The 17663-nt window shown below is 47.7% G+C and overlaps 1 protein-coding gene across 1 annotated transcript; it reads left to right on the top strand.

The window, feature by feature from the left end:
• The first annotated feature begins 3625 nt into the window (after nt 1-3625).
• On the top strand, nt 3626-17541 carry SYPL2 (synaptophysin like 2). The gene is made up of 6 exons (XM_043460426.1): nt 3626-3950; nt 4115-4189; nt 10669-10793; nt 11872-12073; nt 12992-13183; nt 14806-17541. Exons 1-6 carry the CDS (start codon nt 3897-3899, stop codon nt 14950-14952), a joined length of 795 nt encoding a protein of 264 aa, XP_043316361.1. The 5' UTR covers nt 3626-3896; the 3' UTR covers nt 14953-17541.
• Nucleotides 17542-17663: the final 122 nt, after the last annotated feature.

Below are 17663 nucleotides of genomic sequence, written 5' to 3'. Positions count from 1 at the left end.
TTATATATCTTATACAAAAAAAAAAAAGTTAAAAAATATCCAAATGGAAAGCATATAACTATAAACATTTAGGAAACATAGGAGAAAATATATGTGACCTAGGGTTAGGCAAAGAGTTTTCAGATAGGATGCCAAAATCATGATCCATTTTTTAAAAAAGATAAATTAGACTTCACCAAAATGTAAAACTCTGGAAAAGACACTGTTAAGAGAATGAAAAGACAAACTACAGACTGGGAGAAAATATTACCAAATCACAAAGGACTCGCATTTAGACTATATAAAGAATTCTCAGAACTTAATTTAAGAAACAAACAATCCAACTAAAAAATGGGCAAGGAAGTTGAACAGACACTTTGCCAAAGATACACAGATGGCAAATAAGCACATAAATCATATTCAACATCATTAACTATTGGGGAAATGCAAATTAAAACAGCAATAAGGTACAACTGACTAAGAAATAAACGATGGCTAAGAAAAAACCTCTAACAATACCAAGTTCTGGAGAAGATGCAGAGCATCTGGAATACATTGTTGGTGAGAAAGCAAAATGGTAAGCCCACTCTAGAAAACAGTTTGGTAGTTTTATAAAGTTAGATATATAATCTAGAAATCCCTTTCCTGGGTATTTACCCTAGAAATAAAGACTTGCATTCACTCAAAAACCTGCACAAAAAAGTTTTTTTAGCAGCTCTACTCATAATATTAAAAAATAAAGTGCAAATAACCCAAATGTATTTTGGCAGGTGAATAAACAGTGATGGGATGGAACTCAGGAACAAAAAAGGAGAGAACTACCGATAAGTGCAGCAATAATATGGATAAATCTCAAAAACATTATGCAGCATGAAAGAAGTCAAACACAAAAGAATATATACTATATAATTCCATCGATCTGAAATCCTAGAAAAAGCAAAGCAAATTTATAATGACAAAGCAGATCAGTGGTTGACTGGGGATTGACAGCAAAATGGCAGGAAGAAGCACTTGGGAATGATGGAAGCTTTTGTTATCTTGATCATGGTGGTGGTTACATGGATATAAACATTTATCAAAACTCAGAATTGCAATATTCACATCTCATGACCCAGCTAGCTCACTTTTAGGTATAGTGATGTTTCTCAAACTGCTGGTAGAGATCCATCATTATAAATGAATCATTAAGTTAATCTAGTGTGTCTACTCAGAGGGACCCTAAAACTAATGAAGCTTAAGCTTCAGGACCTCTCACTTGCAAAGCTTCTTACAATACCTGGCTAATATACTTTTATTCATAATTTTGTATTTTTTTCTAAAGAGAGTGCCCAAATTGTATAAACTTTAGTCCCCACAAAACCTGGATCTGCTTCTAAATCATCAGAATTTTTTAAAAAATGAAATGGAATAGAAAATATGAAAGCTTTTTGTGAAACTTTTTGTTTCCATTTATATCATGGATCATGACATAAAAATGTATTTCTTGCCAGCATTTGTATTAAAAAAGAAAAGTTTGGAAACGTCTTGCTGTGAAGCAACCTAGGCACAGATACAGAAGGACATATGTACACATGTGATACAGGACTGTTTGTGAGAATAGATGTTTGGAAATAACCTCAATGTCCATCAGTATGAGAATAAGTGAATACATATGGTAAGTGTACGTAGTGGAATTCCTTATAGCTAAAAGGAATGAACTAAAGGTATGTGCATCAGGCTAGATGACTCTTACAAACACAGTATTATGTTAAAAAAAAAAAAGCAGAGGAAGGATACCTAACACATGATATTGTTTACATAAAGTTTAAAACAATCCAAAAACCAATACTATGGTGAATGTGTATTATTTCGAGGTATAGTCATGTCTATATATATATATATATATATATATATATATATATAAAGCACTAAAATGTACATGAGGCTAACTAAAAACAAATGCAGGATGGGATAGTTGTTACTTATAGCAAGGAAGAAGGGAGAGAATGATGTGAGGGTACACCCAGGGATTCAATTTTACATGCAATTTTAATTTTGTTTTTAAAGAATAGATTTGAGACAAATGAGGAAGAGTGTTAAAATTTCACAAGGCTGATTGGTGGGTATGTGGATTTTTGCTGTGTTATTCTGATTCTTCTCTGATTGCATTGTATTCCACATGCATATTGTTGTTGACATTGATAATGAGTGTATTATTTCATGTGTGTAGTGTGGGTATTTACACACCTTATACCACTTAAGCTGCTGATCACTTTATGAAATAAGGACAGAAATTATTATCCCTATTCCATAGGAAAGGAATCTCTGAGACTGCAGGATAATTTATTAACAACTGGATTGTGGGGGTGCTTCCCAGGTGGCACTGTGGTGAAGACTCCACCTGCCAGTGCAGGAGATGCAAGAGATGCAGGTTCAATCCCTGGGTCTGCAAGACCCTCTGGAGAAGGAGATGGCAACCCACTCCAGTATTCTTGCCTGAGATATCCCATGGACAGAAGAGCCTGGCGGGCTACAGTCCATAGGGCCACAGAGTTGGTCAGAACTGAGCATGTAGGCACACATAACTGGGGACTCAGCAGTTCCTTGCTTAGCCTAGATTTGCATGGAAGTCCACTGGAGAAATTCCCTTCAAGCCCAGGTGACTTGACCCCCCTCATTGACCACCTCCAAGCTTGGAAGGCACTTACTTAGTGAGGGGACAAATTGCATTAATAATAGCTAAATGTTCCCTCAAAAGTCATTCTGAAGTACCAGAAGGGACTTCCAGGAATGATACTCAGGTGATGGATACACATTTACAGCCAGTTTTTAGAAGGTGAAGGCAGTTTCTTTGACTACACCCCACCCCCGTCCCCACTGGCTCACTCAGTGACTTTGGACAAATCACTTAACCTCTCAGTACTTAACATTTACACGCCTGTAAACCGAACGTGCAATATGCATCATTACTCATTCCGGCTGGTGCAGAACCCAATTTGAAAATTAGGGACCGATTTATAGTGGATCCTAAGTAACAACATCAAATTTTCAACACAGTATATTTTCTGAGCCCCCTCCATTCCTCATTATTTTTCACTCTCATTTAAATGGCAGTGGCTATTTTAAAGGAGACTGAGTTTATACTTTTCAATGATCCATAACTTTCAAATCACTAAGGTAAGAATGGTTTTTGCTGTTAAAAAATTAAAGCCACGCCTAACTAGACAGCAAAAACTGGGTATCTTCTATTGCCCTTTTTGTCTGTTCTGGCTTTGAAGATTTTGGGAGAAAGCAGTTTGCTAACCAGAAGTTTTAGGATTTTATTTCAGTACTGATAATAATGCTTTGATGAGAATGCTTTAGGTTATGAGTATCATGTTGAGGAAGAAGAAAGGCACTGCGCAGCTCCAAATCCAGGAAAGTTGGGAAAGATAAACTTGGGAGCCGGTGACTGCCAGCGCGCCGGGCCAGTTCCCCACCCGGGTTGTGGGTCGGGGTGGCGGTGATGTCTCGCTGACCCCTGGAGGTTCTGGCAAAGAACCGGAGCCCCCTCGCGGCCGAACTGCCCGCAGAGGCCACAGGTCCCTTTAAGGCGTCCCGCGGGCAGGGACCTGGGAGCTAAGGGGGCGGGAGGAGGGCTCGCGAGCGCGCGCCACGTGATTCGGCTGCCGAGTTGGTTCGCGAGTTTGACAGAAGTTTGAATTGGACTCGGGGGCTTTCTGCAGCCGGCCGGGCAGAGCGGCGGCCGCGGCCTCGGAGAGCGCGAGCAGCAGCGCCCCCCGCGACCCACCCAGCCAGCCTGGATCCCGGGCGGCCGACGGCCGCTCCAGCTTCGGTACCGCCCGCTTCGCGCGCCGCGGGTCAGCAGCCCTCAGCCCCACCACAGTCCCCGCAGCCCCCACAGCCCCCGCGCCGCGCCCCGGTCCCGCTGCGCCAGCATGTCCTCGACGGAGAGCTCCAGCCGCACCGCGGACAAGTCGCCGCGCGAGCAGGTACTCCCCTCACGCCCCTGAGGCTCCCTCTCGCCTCTCCTTCTCTACTGGGGTGTCAGGCCGACCCTTATTCCGCCCCTTCTCCCTCATGTGAGTGGCAAAAAGGGGGCAGCGCCCTCTCGGTCCTCCACCGCTCTGACCCCGGGCGGGCTGTGTCTCTGCAGGTGGACCGCCTGCTCGTGGGGCTGCGCTGGCGGCGGCTGGAGGAGCCGCTGGGCTTCATCAAAGTTCTCCAGTGGGTGAGTCGCAGCCCCAGCCGAGGGCTATTTCGGGAGCCTGGACTGTGACGCTGACCCTAAGCAATGTGGCCGGAGTTGGGGGGTGGGGTGGAGAGGTGCTGCGGCTGGCAGGGCGGAAGGGTGGGGGGCGGCGACAGGTGGGCGGGGGAGGGGCGGGCTGGGGTTGCTTCTCCAGCACTTGGTGGCAGGACAGTGAGGAACGAGGCATGCGGAGTCCCGGATTCAGTCCTTCTATGTGCAAGGAGCCTTTGCCCAGGGCGCTCACATTTCACCCGGGCGAGAGGACCCGGGTGTAACCTTTCCAGAACTCTGATCCTGCACATACCACTCCTGGCTGGCCGAAGGGGGGAGGAGGACAAGGGGGACGAGGAAAGCTGCGGAGGGCAGAGGAGGGAAGGAGGCAGGCGACGGGTACCATCCTGTCCCCAGACCTGCCAGGGCCTGACTGATCCTGAAGGTGGACTCCAGGGACAGGGTCCTGGCTGGCAGGCCTGCTCTGTTGAGATCACTAGAGTAATCTGCGTTGCTGTAACTGTGGGAGCATGTGCTTGAATGAATGAATGGATTTCATGGCTCTGGGATGAAATAAAAGAAAAGAAAAATAAGACAATAAAAGTAAGCCAAAACGTGCCTTGTAGACTAAGATAGAACATCGAGCTGGAAAGCTGGGGCCTTAGGTTACAGACCTGGACCTGCCTTTTCTGCCTACTTGACCTTGGCAAAAATCTCTTCTTTGGGCTTCAGTTTCCAATATTAATCAAATGTTGATCAGACCATCCCTAGGGTCCCTTTCTGCTCTAAATGGGTTGGCATGCTAGAACATTATCCTTGATTAGACTTATTCTGTGACCTTGAAGAAATCATTTGCCCAGGGCCTCAGTTTCCCTGTAGTGATATGGGGGAAACACCATCTCCTGCCTGACTGGTACTTTGAGACCTTAGCATGTTCTCTGTCCTTCCCAGTGTATAAATTAGGAACCTGGACAGGTGCAGTCAGTCTTTCAAATTATAAAGACCTGTCGGGAACATTTAGCACACTATCACAGAAGAGATTTGTTAGACAATCCGCCCACCAAATGGTGTGTGAATAACTTAATTAATGTGCTTTCAGCACAAAATTCAGCTGGGGAATAAGTTACCATTAATACTGAGGAGGATTGAGTTCTAAAGGGCTTTTAACTCGCTGGAGACAAGAGTTAACACTGTGTCATTGATTTGTAAATCATCCTTTGGATGAGAATCATCAGATCTGGAATTTGGGAGCAATAGTGCATTTGGGGTTATCTTCCGATATCTGAGACGGTGACTGGGGCTACAGGCCAGCCTGGGGAGCTCCCAAGTGCAAACTCTGGGACCTAGTGGGGACTTTCCATCTCCCTTCTGCCTCAAGAGCATTTGGAAGGACTGCTCACTGAGCTCTTTCACCTCTCCTCACTTCCCTGCTCTGACTCACCCCTTGAGTACCTGAGGGGGCCATGGAAGAGTGATCTTAAGGCTCCATGTGTCTGCTATCCAGAGCTGGGGAGCCATTATGAGCAATCCGGAGGAGCAGAACCAGAAATAAAAGAGTACAGTTTTATCATTAAACTAGACAATTGGATCTAAGGGAAATTTGAGAAAGACTGTCAAGGGATGAGGGAAACAATGAGGTTATTAGACCACGGAATCATCCTCCATGGGGGGGATTCTGAAAGGCTTCTTTCTTCAACCTTTCTATCCTTTTCCCAACCCTCCCCCAGCCAACACCCATAACATTTCTGTAAGGCTGCACAAAGTAATGCCTGGTCTCGTCCACAGTCAGCTCTGATTCCTAGGAGTTAAAACCTGTTTGACTTTTAAGATCCTCAATTTCTTAGAGAGGAAGTTATGCTTTTCTCTCATAATATTCAATCCAGGAGTCCATGGCTAGGCTCTGAACTCAGCTTTCATTCAAAGGGTAGCCCCATAATAGACATGCTTTGCTTTCACTGCCATCCTGGTAACCTGAATTCAGAGTGAGTTTCACTTGCCCTGAGTCTCTCCAGGCGAACACAGGAACTGGCCCCAGGAACCAGCACCAAAATGACAGTGAAAATATCATTTGGGACTTTTTGCATATTTCCTGCTTGGAGGGATCAAATACTCCTGTCTCTCGACCAGAGGAAAAAAACACCACACACAAAACTTGCAGTTATTGTAAAGATAACTGAAAACTCTGTTGTCACTATTACCAAACAAGCAAAGCTTTTACTGGAATCCTGGTGAGATAAAGTAATGTTATTCTTCCATTAGCATATCTTTTAAAAATTTTAAAATGAACTAATCTCACCTAAATTTCAGTTCTGGGGTCTCACTGAGTCTACACTAAGCTAGGCAAAGAACATGGACATATACCAATTATTGGAAGACTAGTTTTTCTCAGATTTCTAGCTATGGAAGCTGGGGTAAGTGATGAAATCTTCATGGATCTCAGTTTCTTATCTGTAAATGAGGGTAAGGTACATCTCATGAGCTCTCTGGAAAGATTACAGAAAGTAATATGTGTAAAGCATTGGAGCATTTGAGAAGACCATGGTGAGCCTGGCAGTCCAAGAGGTATTCAGTAAGTGTTGGTGCCCAATCCTCTCCTTCTCCCTAAATTTCACTTATTTGGCTCTGGGGTCTTGGTAGTGAAAATAAGGTATTTCAATAAATATGGAGAATTCAAAAGCACTCCATCAGAGTTCGTAACAACCAATGAGATGATTGTGGGAATAGGCTTTGTGGGAGAACATGTCTTCCTTGTGCTCTGCGCCAAGTGGAAATGTTAGTGTTCTCAGGACTGACAAAGGTTATCACCAAAAAGCAAGTTTGCACCAAAGTGGAGCCTCACCCTTAAACTAGCAAGGTTATTCTGACATCTTTCCAAAAGAGATGCAGAGGCAGGAGGAAGAGGGAAAGGAGGAGGAGGAGAAGAGTTTATGACCACCACTGTTCCCAGCAAAGCAGGTCCATGAGGAGGAAGGGTAGTTGGTATCAGAGCCCTGGAGATGCCCCTTGTCTCAGGGTTTCCATCTTTCCTTGGCTTCTGTTCTTTATGCCCAGCTTGGTGCTTAGTAACTTGGTGCTTGCTGGTCTTCTGCACTCTTCCCTGTGGCTCAGTCCCCTGACACAGTTCAGGAAGAAGGCATATCTGGTGCAGAAAGGTGGAAGGAGCTGGGAAAGTGTCTTTCTCTGATCCTGTTTCCCAAGGTGCACAGCTACTTCCTCCCTCTTTGCAATCCTCCCTGCACAGAGTGGAGATCTTTTTTCAGCCTTAATAATTCTGTGATCCTGGGTTATGTTTTGGCTTTTATTTGAGCGTGACTCCTTTCTGGGTGCAAACTCTTGAGAGCAGGCACTGGTCTCATTCATCTTGGATTCTGCAGCGTCTGGCACAAAGTAGATGCTCGATAACTCTTTGTTGATTAATGAATGGATGACATAGAGCACTGAACCGGCAATCGGGAGTTGTGAATTCTAAGCCTGGCTCTCACATTGGCTAAATGTGACCTTGGGGAAGTCACTTAATCTTTTGGGACTTCAGTTTCCACCTCTATGAAATGAGACTATTGCGCTTGATAATCTCTGAGATCCTTTTTGCTCTGCTGTTCTGTGAACCTGAGAGATTTTCCCAAGATTCCACTGTCCATTCACTTAATAACAAACTGTCATCTGTTATCTGACACCTTCTGACTGTGTTGTTCTGATTTAACCATATATTCTGGTTAATAAAATTATATAAGGTGTTTAGAGACTCCTGACTTTCAAAGAATCAGAACAGAAGAGAATACAGTTAATACTAAAGTTACTATGGGTATATTTTGCCCATGGAGGAATCATAAAGCAGGGTTCAGGATTTTTAGAACCTCAAGGCTGTCTTCTGGACATAGCAGAACTTTCTGCAATGATGGAAAAGTTATATAATCTGTGTGGTTCAGTATGGAACCTGCTAGTCACATGTGGCTAGTGAGCACTTGAAATGTGGATAGTGTGACCAAGCCACTGAATTTTAAATGTTATTTAATTTTAATTAATTTAAATGTAAATAGCCACATTTGGATAATTGCTTCCATTGTGGATACTGAAGCTCTAGGGTAGGAGCTCCATGAAGACAGAGATTTTGTTTTTCTCTTTTGTTCACTAATAAGTCATATTGCCTAGAACAATGCCTGGGACATAGTAGATGCTCAATAAATGACATCTTTCTGTAGCTGGTCAGGAGTGCCAGTCAAGAGAGTGCTGGTAAAACAGAAGGCTCCATAACTAATTGTTCATTGCCCCAGGTGAGAAGTACCAACTTTTAGGGGGTCCTATGTAGAGCCACTCACTAACTGCCGACAGTAAAAATATATCCAACTGTCTGCCCTTCCTAGGGTGGTACGTCCTAATTGTGTCCAGTTCTGGACACCAGAAGCTAAGAGGAACAAGAAACTTCCATGAGGACTCAGAGAACCACAGAGCTGACAAAAGATTAGAGAATCCTTATGAGGATGAGCTAGAGAAGTGCCACGGTTATGCCAGGGAGGCAACTTGGAGTATGTAAAGGTAATGATGCAGAGGTTTTGAGTGACTTCTCTTCAGTTCTGTCAAGAAGATGTGCACACAGGGGGTCTACTGTGGCCTCTGTAGTTTAAGTCAGATCAGGAGGTTATTCAGGCACTGGAGAGAGATTATACTGTCTCCTTTCCTGGAGGTGTGTTAAGATGGAGACAATTCTTGTTTGTTCAAATTAAACCTCCTGGAAACAGAGAGGTACCCATTATGACCTTTAGAGAGGGGTCAACAGCTTCAGCCTGGAGAAGATCTGCCAGGCCAGGCGATGCAAGGCGGGGCAGTGGCACCGGACACCACCCAGGGCCAGAGCGCAGCTGCTGGCAAACCCAGCCAAGAGCACATGGAGAGAGCTGCCCTCAGAGTGAGAGAACCACAGGGCTGGAAAACGCCTTTGGGTGGCCTGCTCCAAACCTCCTGTTTTACAGACAAGGAAACTGAGACGCAGAGAACAGAACGGCTTGTTAGAGGTTGCTGGCTCCATAGTGACAGGACCAGGACTAGGACCCAGATTTCCAGACTCCTAACCGAGGTCTCTTTTCCTTCCATAACACTATCGAGCATTAGCGAGATACCATGCCCACAGCTCTATTCTATCAACTCTGGATTCAGGGTGGGGGTGTGAATTAGCTGTCCTCTAGGTAATTCATGTCTGAGATACTGAATCACAAAGCAACACACAAAAAGTGAACAATTAACAGAATAAGCTCACTGCTTAACACAAAGGATTATATCAGGCACAAGCCAATGGTAAGAACACAGGAAATGGGGTCTCCACAGATGATGTGGGAGAATAAGAAATTCCAATTTCTCACCTCCTTTTCTCACCAAAGTATGTGTCCCCAAGAAGAAATTAGAACACTGTAGGATGAGGAAATTCCATTTCACTCAAGATAGGAGGTTTAGTAACATGTGATGAAAGGTGAAGAGGAAAACAATTCAAGTAATCTGAAATGCCTTTGGTTCTCAACACCGAGAAATGGCAGCATCAACAGATTATAAAGTGAAACACCACTGGGGAAATAGCAAAGGCTGATAAGGCAAGTGGAGGATACTTTTCTCTGGGTTTGAGCCAGGACTGCCAGCATCAACTCAGCCAGCACTGTTGCTGAAGGAAAGGTGCCTTTAGGGGAAGAGAAGTTAGCTGGTGGTACTGTGGGACAGCAGCCCGGCCCCTGCCCCCTTGGCCCCTCTGAAGGCTTGGCAGAAGTGGTCCCCTCCAGCTATATCTCCACTGAGGCAGGAAGTCACTGTAAGTTAGCAAGAAGGTGATGACAAGATTGAATGATGCCTTCAAAGGAGAAATGGAAAGAATTTCATGCAGGCCTGATTTAGGTTGGCACAGGGGAATTTCTAGGATGCCTCTCCCTTGGGGAGGAAATTCAAATGCACCTTTGAGATAGAAGTTTCCAAAGCCTAAATTGCTTTGTTTTAGCCATCATCTTAAGGAGGCTATCTGTGGTCTCCAATGTTACATCCAGTGGGGAGACCTAGAAACTGCCCATTTCTCCCTCTTCATTTCCCTCCCAGGTACCAGTCAAAGTCAACCCTATGCATTTGGCCATTTGGTCCAGCATCCTGGGCAGTGAACAGAGCACCCTGAGGCTGGGAGACCAACAGAAGCCATGGGTCCCTGGCCAGAAGGGACTTGATTAAAGGGACTCCTGGGAATGGCTACACACTCCAGTATTCTGGAGTGGTATCCAGTGAATCTCCAGTATGCCTGGAGATTCCATGGACAGAGGAGCCTAGTGGAGTACAGTCTATGGGGTCGCAAAGAGTCAGACGTGACTGAGCGACTTTCATTTTCGCTTTCACTTGGCCCCATCCCATATCTGCACCTGCTAGGAGTGAGAGAGTAGTTCAGAGGGATAGATCTTGGCCAGTTGAGACCTTCTGACTCTTAAACGGGCTTCACTCTCCCTCAGCTCTTTGCTATTTTCGCCTTCGGGTCCTGCGGCTCCTACAGCGGGGAGACAGGAGCAACGGTTCGCTGCAACAACGAAGCCAAGGACGTGAGTGCCATCATTGTTGCATTCGGCTATCCCTTCAGGTGAGCATGAGCTGATTCTGACCCAGCACACCCTCTCTCATTGGATTGGCAGGACCTGCGTGGTCTCTTCCTCCTCCAGAAACCTAAAGACCTTTTGTTGTGTGCCACTCCAGTTTCAAATAGAATTACAAGGCACAGGTGCTTCCTGCTCTTTAGGAATTTCAGACACACTCGCCAGAGAAAAATATAAGGGAAACTCAGATAAATCCTTGTTTTAATAATGTTCCAGTCCATGAATAACCAATAGCAGGTAATGACAGCTCCTACAGAAAGAACCCTACTGTGTGGGGTGGAGACTTATAGGAGTCTGGACTAGTTGGGCAAGTCTCTTCTACCCTCGGCAGCCTCCTCCCTGCCTTGAAGGTAAGGAAGCTTGTCAGTACTCAGATCCTGAAGAGCTGAAGGGGGATGCTCACCTGTACCAACAGAATACAAGGAGGCACACCTTGACCAGGAGGTAGAAGGGAATACTCTTTCCTGGGTATCTAGGAGCTTAGAGAAGGGGGAGCCCAAGTGTTCAGAGGGGAATAGGGACAGGGCTCACCTCTTCAGAAATTTCTAGTAGCAGCATCCAAGTTAGATCAGCTGTCTCTTGAACATAATAGTGTGTTTGTTCTCCTCTCTTGATTTGGTCTAATGTAGTCTCACTGGGGGACTTAAAGTCTGAGAATGGGTAATTCCAATCTTAACTTGGGCACAGTGCTTTCCCAGGGGCAGGATGAAGCTCATTCCCCTGATGGTTTGGCTGAGAGAAATAGATGAACTATATATATTGTGGTTATGACCTAAAGGGTCCTAGAGATACTTGGCAATACAGGGTCACCGTGTCTGGGCAGGGTGCATGAGTGTGGGGTGGTGACTGAGCGGGAGGTAGAGTTTGGCCAGAATTCCAGGGAAATTCCTATCTTGACTGCAAGGTTCCCTCCAGAAACTTTCTTCCCTACATGCCCCTCTCTCGGCTCTGCAAGAGTCCTTGGGCGAGAACGGGGGCAGGATTACCCCTGGGGCACGGAGAGCCTGCTGCTTGCACAGGGGGAGGATTGCCCTGAGCTCAGGGCTGGCTTCCTGCCACCTGCAGGTTGAACCGGGTCCAGTATGAGATGCCCCTCTGTGATGACGAATCCACCTCCAAGACCATGCACCTCATGGGAGATTTCTCTGCCCCCGCTGAGTTCTTCGTGACCCTGGGCATCTTTTCCTTCTTCTACACCATAGCTGCACTCGTCATCTACCTGCGTTTCCACAAACTCTATACGGAAAATAGGCGCTTCCCACTGGTGGTGAGTGGGCACAGCCAGGAGGGATGGGGTGGGGAGGAGATACTGTACGTCCTAGGCTGAAGACAAGCGTGGCGGCTTTCCTGGGTCCCTGACGCTTCAGGTGAACCTCCTCGACCTCCCTACCAGCTCTTTGCTGTTGGTCCCTTTGGGTGCTGGGGCTGCCAGGTCCTTGGGCCTGTGGAAGGCCCATGTCCCAGACCTCTGTGTCTACCGACTTCCCATCACTTGCTCTGCTCAGAGGAGGCACAACAGCTTCAAGAAGTAGGCTCTGGAGTCAGATTTGCTTGGGTTCAAACCCTAGCACTGTCCCTTACTAGCCACATGCTCTTGACAAATTATTTAGCTCTCTAAATGTCAGTTTCCTCGACTAGAAAATGGAAAGAAAACAATAACTATCTCACCGTTTTGGAAGGATAAAATATCTGGTATAAAAATATCTAGTATATAGTTAGCCTCCATAGCTGCTAGCTATTATTAATACTATTTCCCCTTTGCTTTATCCTTATCCTAGGCATGCAAGGTGGAAAGGGTGCCTTAGGGGATCCCCACTTATCTCCCGTGGTCTGCCCTAACTCTGCCACCAGGTGTAACTGAGCAATGGTGATCAAAGCAAAGGCTGGCGAAGGGGAGAGTGGTGCGTTTAGGCTGCTTGGCTTTAGGGCTGACACTGACCAATAGATGTCTTGTTCCCTGACCTCAGTTCTGAGGGCATGGGCAAGGGTAGCCCTGTCTGGCAGGATTCTCATGATGGAAGATTCCTCAGAATGATCTAGGCTCCCTGAGGCTCTAGGTGTCCGACAGGATGGGAAGAGGCAGCTGTCCTGGGACCCCAGAATCACATACATTAGGGCAAGAGGAAAAGAAGTGCAGAATCATGGAGTCCTTTCTGACTATTTCCTGTCCCTCTGCTCCTCCCAGGACTTCTGTGTGACTGTCTCCTTCACCTTTTTCTGGCTGGTAGCTGCAGCTGCCTGGGGCAAGGGCCTGACTGATGTCAAGGGGGCCACACGGCCATCCAGCCTGACCGCCGCCATGTCTGTGTGCCATGGAGAGGAAGCAGTGTGCAGTGCCGGGGCCACACCCTCCATGGGACTGGCCAACATCTCTGTGGTGAGAGTTGTGGCCACTGATGGGGTCTGGGGGAGGCAGCCCTGTCCCTGATGCCCAGGCCAGTCACAGCAGTAGGGGCTGAGAAGAACAGAGAGGGTGTCCCCACAGCTGGTATCCCCAGCACCTGCAGCCAGCACATCCCCTCTACTTCATGCTGCCTGCTGGCCCCTGGCTGACCCCAAGGGACATTTGGGAAGGGCCACTCAACCTCCCGTTTCTTCCCCCTTCTGCCCTCTGCCTCCCACTTCCCTCTGTTCTCCCCCACTCCTGGCATGCTGTCTGTGACCACCTCCCACTCTGCCTGTCTCTTTATGTGTGTGTGTGTGTGCACACACAAGCACATGAAGACAGCGCCTAGGGCTTTGATGGGACTCAAAGCTGGGAGCTGACCCAGACTGTATGAGAAGGAGCTCCAGGCTGGAAAAGAGTTTTGGGCAGTGGTGGGTCCAGCTGGTATGCATGTATTGGCCACCTTAGTTGTTAGAACATCAAAATATCTCTATATCAGTTGGTAAATAGCTGAGGCCTCGAGTTTTGCAAATGCACCCCTGTCATCCCAGCCACCTCAGCCCTGCCCTGGGAAGCTTTGGCTTAAACATCCCCAGATAGAGACCTGGGTTCAATCCCTGGGTTGGGAAGATCCCCTGGAGAACGGAAAAGCTACCTACTCCAGTATTCTGGCCTGAAGAATCCATGGACTATACAGTCGCAAAGAGTTAGACACGACTGAGAGACTTTTACTTAGGGAAATCTCTCCCTGAAAATGGTCAAAACATCCCCAAGGCCCAGTAACTGAAAGGTTTAATGGCTGGTACACCAGGGAGCTTTCTAGATCCTGCTGGAATCTTGATGATAGGTTCCACCTCCCCACACCGCACCCCCCAGATTGTACTGTAAAAATGTTCACATACAGTGAAGTTGAAAGAATTTTTACAATGAACACCCACACACTAATCAACTAGCCTGCAGCAGAGGCTGGTTCTCAGAGGCTGTGAGGGTATGTATAAGACCCCAAGGAAGATGCCTGGGTCCATACCAGCCAAGGAAGAGGCTGGTACCATTAACATTTTACTAGACTTGCTTTATCATGTATCTATCTGCCTCTGTTCATCTATCAATCCATCTTATTGTTAATGCATTTCAAAGTTAATTGCAGACATCGTACACCTCCCCTAAATACTTCCTGCTGATAGTTTTTTAAGTATTTTGAATAAATATTTGGATAGAGCCAGCTGGCTGGCTGCCCTGGGAAAGGAGCACCTTGGACAGCTCTGGCCCTGCCCACCCAGGAGGCCCCAGGGATGCTGGGCTAGGCGCCATGAAAGCCCTTGCTCTTTGCTTTGCTTTGCATGGTGCTCCACTCCAGGAATCACATTCTCCCAGCGACCAAGCCACAACTTGGGTGCATGCTGCAGACAGAGTTAGATACCTTCATCAGAGAGCCCCTCAGTGGGTGATGGCCCTAAACCATGCTTCTACAGCCAGTCCTCTGTCTTTTAGTCCTTCTAACCCTCTGTGCCTCCCTCCCCCCAACCTCACACAGGCATTCCCCCTCCTGGTTCCCACAGTGCCTTCCTTCCTATTCTCACGACCTCCCTCCTCCCCCCACCATGTCTTTGCAGCTCTTCGGCTTTATCAACTTCTTCCTGTGGGCCGGGAACTGTTGGTTTGTGTTCAAGGAGACTCCGTGGCATGGGCAGGGCCAGGACCAGGGTCAGGGCGCCAGCCCGGAGAGCGCAGCTGAGCAGGGAGCGGTGGAGAAGCAGTAAGCAGCCCCCAGCTACTCCCGAACAGGACAGCACCTCTTCAAGCACCTCCGGCTTCCAGGACCTCCCTCTTCCTTCTCCTCCAACTTCCCTCCCCCATCATTCTGGGCTTTGAGACGTCTTCACTGATGGGCAGGCACCAGCTGTCGGAAACCTGGGCAGCCCTCCCAGTGCCTTCCTATCCCTCCTCTTCCTGGAGTCCCAGATGGCAGGAGCTCAGTGCTTCTTGTCTACTGCCTGGACCCAGGCATCTTCCTTGGGGTCTTATACGTACCCTCACAGCCTCTGAGAACCAGCCTCTGCTGCAGGCAAGGGTTGGGGTCAGGAGACCTGAGACTGGTTCCTTGCTGCCACTTCTATCAATCTGTCCAGCTTCAATAAAAGTGGGGGGAGGGGAAATTGGCTGGCAGCCTTCTCCCTGCTCCCTTGCATGGAGGGCCCACCAGTGGTTTAGTGACCTCTCTTCAGTGGCTGTCATCAAGGCCCCATGTCTGCACTGACCTGACATCAGTCTGAGCTCAGTATGTTCCCCACTCCCTCCTCTGGCCGCTGTTTGCCCACAGAGTCCATCATGTTTGAACCCAGGAGGCTGACTTGCCTAGAAAACAGCCTTCCAGAGGGTCCCAACTGCAACTGAGTTGCAACTTCAAGAAACAGTAGCCAGAAACTTGCTGGGGAATCAGTTTTTTCTATTCCCTTAGTTCTCCCACCCCTCCCTGCTGGGGCGCTTTCCACCAACACTCTCAACTCCTACTTGCCCCAGAAACTCTTTACCTTTCTCCCTGTCCTCCTCCTTGGGCTTGTCTTACACTTGGGATGCAAGATGAGGGGGCTAGGAGGCTCTCTGTTTCAGCCCTCCCCACCTCCTGCCTTTCTGTCCACCTCCTTTCCCCAGCCTCTTGGATCTGAAGCAGTCAAGATACTTTTCTGAGTCTGTTCAGGCCTTCCTTTGATTTCTGTGGGGCCAGCTAGCAGCTTTGGAAAGAGGAAAAAGGACCATCATGAGTCTAAGCTGCCCCAGGGCCCCGGGACATGGGTGGATGGGCCCACTTCCCCTTCACTCTCTTCTCCTTTTTTTTCTCCTCCCTGCTCCTTCTCTGGACCCTGGTTCACATTTCCCTTTCTCACCTTTATGAAAGAATATGCCCTCTCACTTTGCCCTCCATTCCTCCTCTGTCTCCTCATTTTTTCCAGGCTCTATCCCCCCACCCCTCACCCCCACCTCAGTCCAGGGCAGGCCGATGCTATTGGTGCTTCTTCATTTCGGGACCCAGTTCCATATTTGTCCTTGGTTGTGTCTCCTCTTCCCGATACCTCCTTCAGTCCCTCTCTGGACCCCAGGGCCCAAGAGTCACCGCTGACTGGATAAGGGCCATCTGCCTCCCATGCCACTCAAAATGTTTCAGTCTGCCCTGGTCACAGAGCTGCCCAAGGGAGATTGACAAAGGCAGAACCCAGCCATTTTCCAAACCAGGGCCAGTTAGCCCATCTTGTCGTCCCAAAGGTGGATGTGTCCTGTGTGTTTCTCCTCAGGACTGAGTCAACCCCTCCAACCTCCTCACCTTCCTCAGCACCCTCCACAGTAACATGTGCATTACTGGGGAACCCAGGTGGCAGGACCTTTGACTTTGGGCCAATCTTTTGGGTCAGAGTTTCCCTGCTTGATAGGGGAGTGTGAGATTTATATCTTCAAACGCCCCAGAATCCTTCAGTGAAAAATTAGTTTTGTTTTTTTTTTAGCTTTTGGGGAATGGATTTGAGGAGGGAAGCTGGGAGATGGGGATGAGGGTATTTCTAAGTCTGAACCTCTCTCTGTCCTGAGCTGTCCCCATGATTACTCAAGGAAAAGGTGGGACAGCTTTGCCTACAGCTCGAGACACAGAGAACAAAGGGGTTCCTTCATTTTTCTTCAAGCTGGCCCCTGTGAGGGTCTGTGAGCAGCTTCTACTGGAACTATGTTTGATTCTGTGTACATATTTATAATTTATCTGAAATGTGATGGATAAAGTGTTCTCATTTGGGGGGGCCTAAGTTACTAATTGGCCCTTTAGCTAGGGAAGGGGGTGGGTAGGTATACACTCCTGCCAAGGACTCCTAGCCCAGAACTCTCCCTTAGGCCAAGAAGCCTCTTTTATCGTCTTCAAGTGGCTGGCTTGTTCTCAGTCAGAAGAGCCTTGATTTAGGCTATGGCCTCTCTCTTCATGGCCATCCTAAAAGGAAAGGCTGCTTCACCTCATTACCTTCAGAGGGCTGGACTGTCCTCAGAGGACTCATGTTCCCTCCAACCAGGGCTGGCATCACCACTTTGCCTAGTGGGGCCTGAGGTAGGAGAAGGTGTCTGGTTTCTCCAGCTGCTGGGAGGAGGCCAGCAGGCAGGGCACTTGCCTTTGCCCTAGTAAATTCTGACCCTGCCAGGATGCCCACCTCGGACCTTTTCTGAACACGAGTTCCCTCCACGATCATGGTCGTAGATGTCCTTCTTCTGGGATTGCAGATCAGGGGCGGGGGGCGAATGTTGCATGTTGTTTTCTGGTGCTTGTCATTATACACATGAATAAACAATGCTTTAAGCATTTGCCATGAAGGAGCCAAGAATGTAGCCCTTATGGGGATTTTTTTTCCTCCTCCCCTTGCTTTAAGTTCTTGGACAAATATCAGCATTTTCAACCAAAACATCATTCTACTCCTCTCCACTCTGCACTCCCAGCAATAAG

The sequence above is a fragment of the Cervus canadensis genome, chromosome 2 (genome assembly GCF_019320065.1).
Source record: "Cervus canadensis isolate Bull #8, Minnesota chromosome 2, ASM1932006v1, whole genome shotgun sequence".
In the NCBI taxonomy this organism is placed as follows: Eukaryota; Metazoa; Chordata; class Mammalia; order Artiodactyla; family Cervidae; genus Cervus; species Cervus canadensis.
The sequence above is the reverse complement of the archived record's forward strand: the minus strand, read 5'-3'. Positions and strand labels throughout refer to the sequence as shown.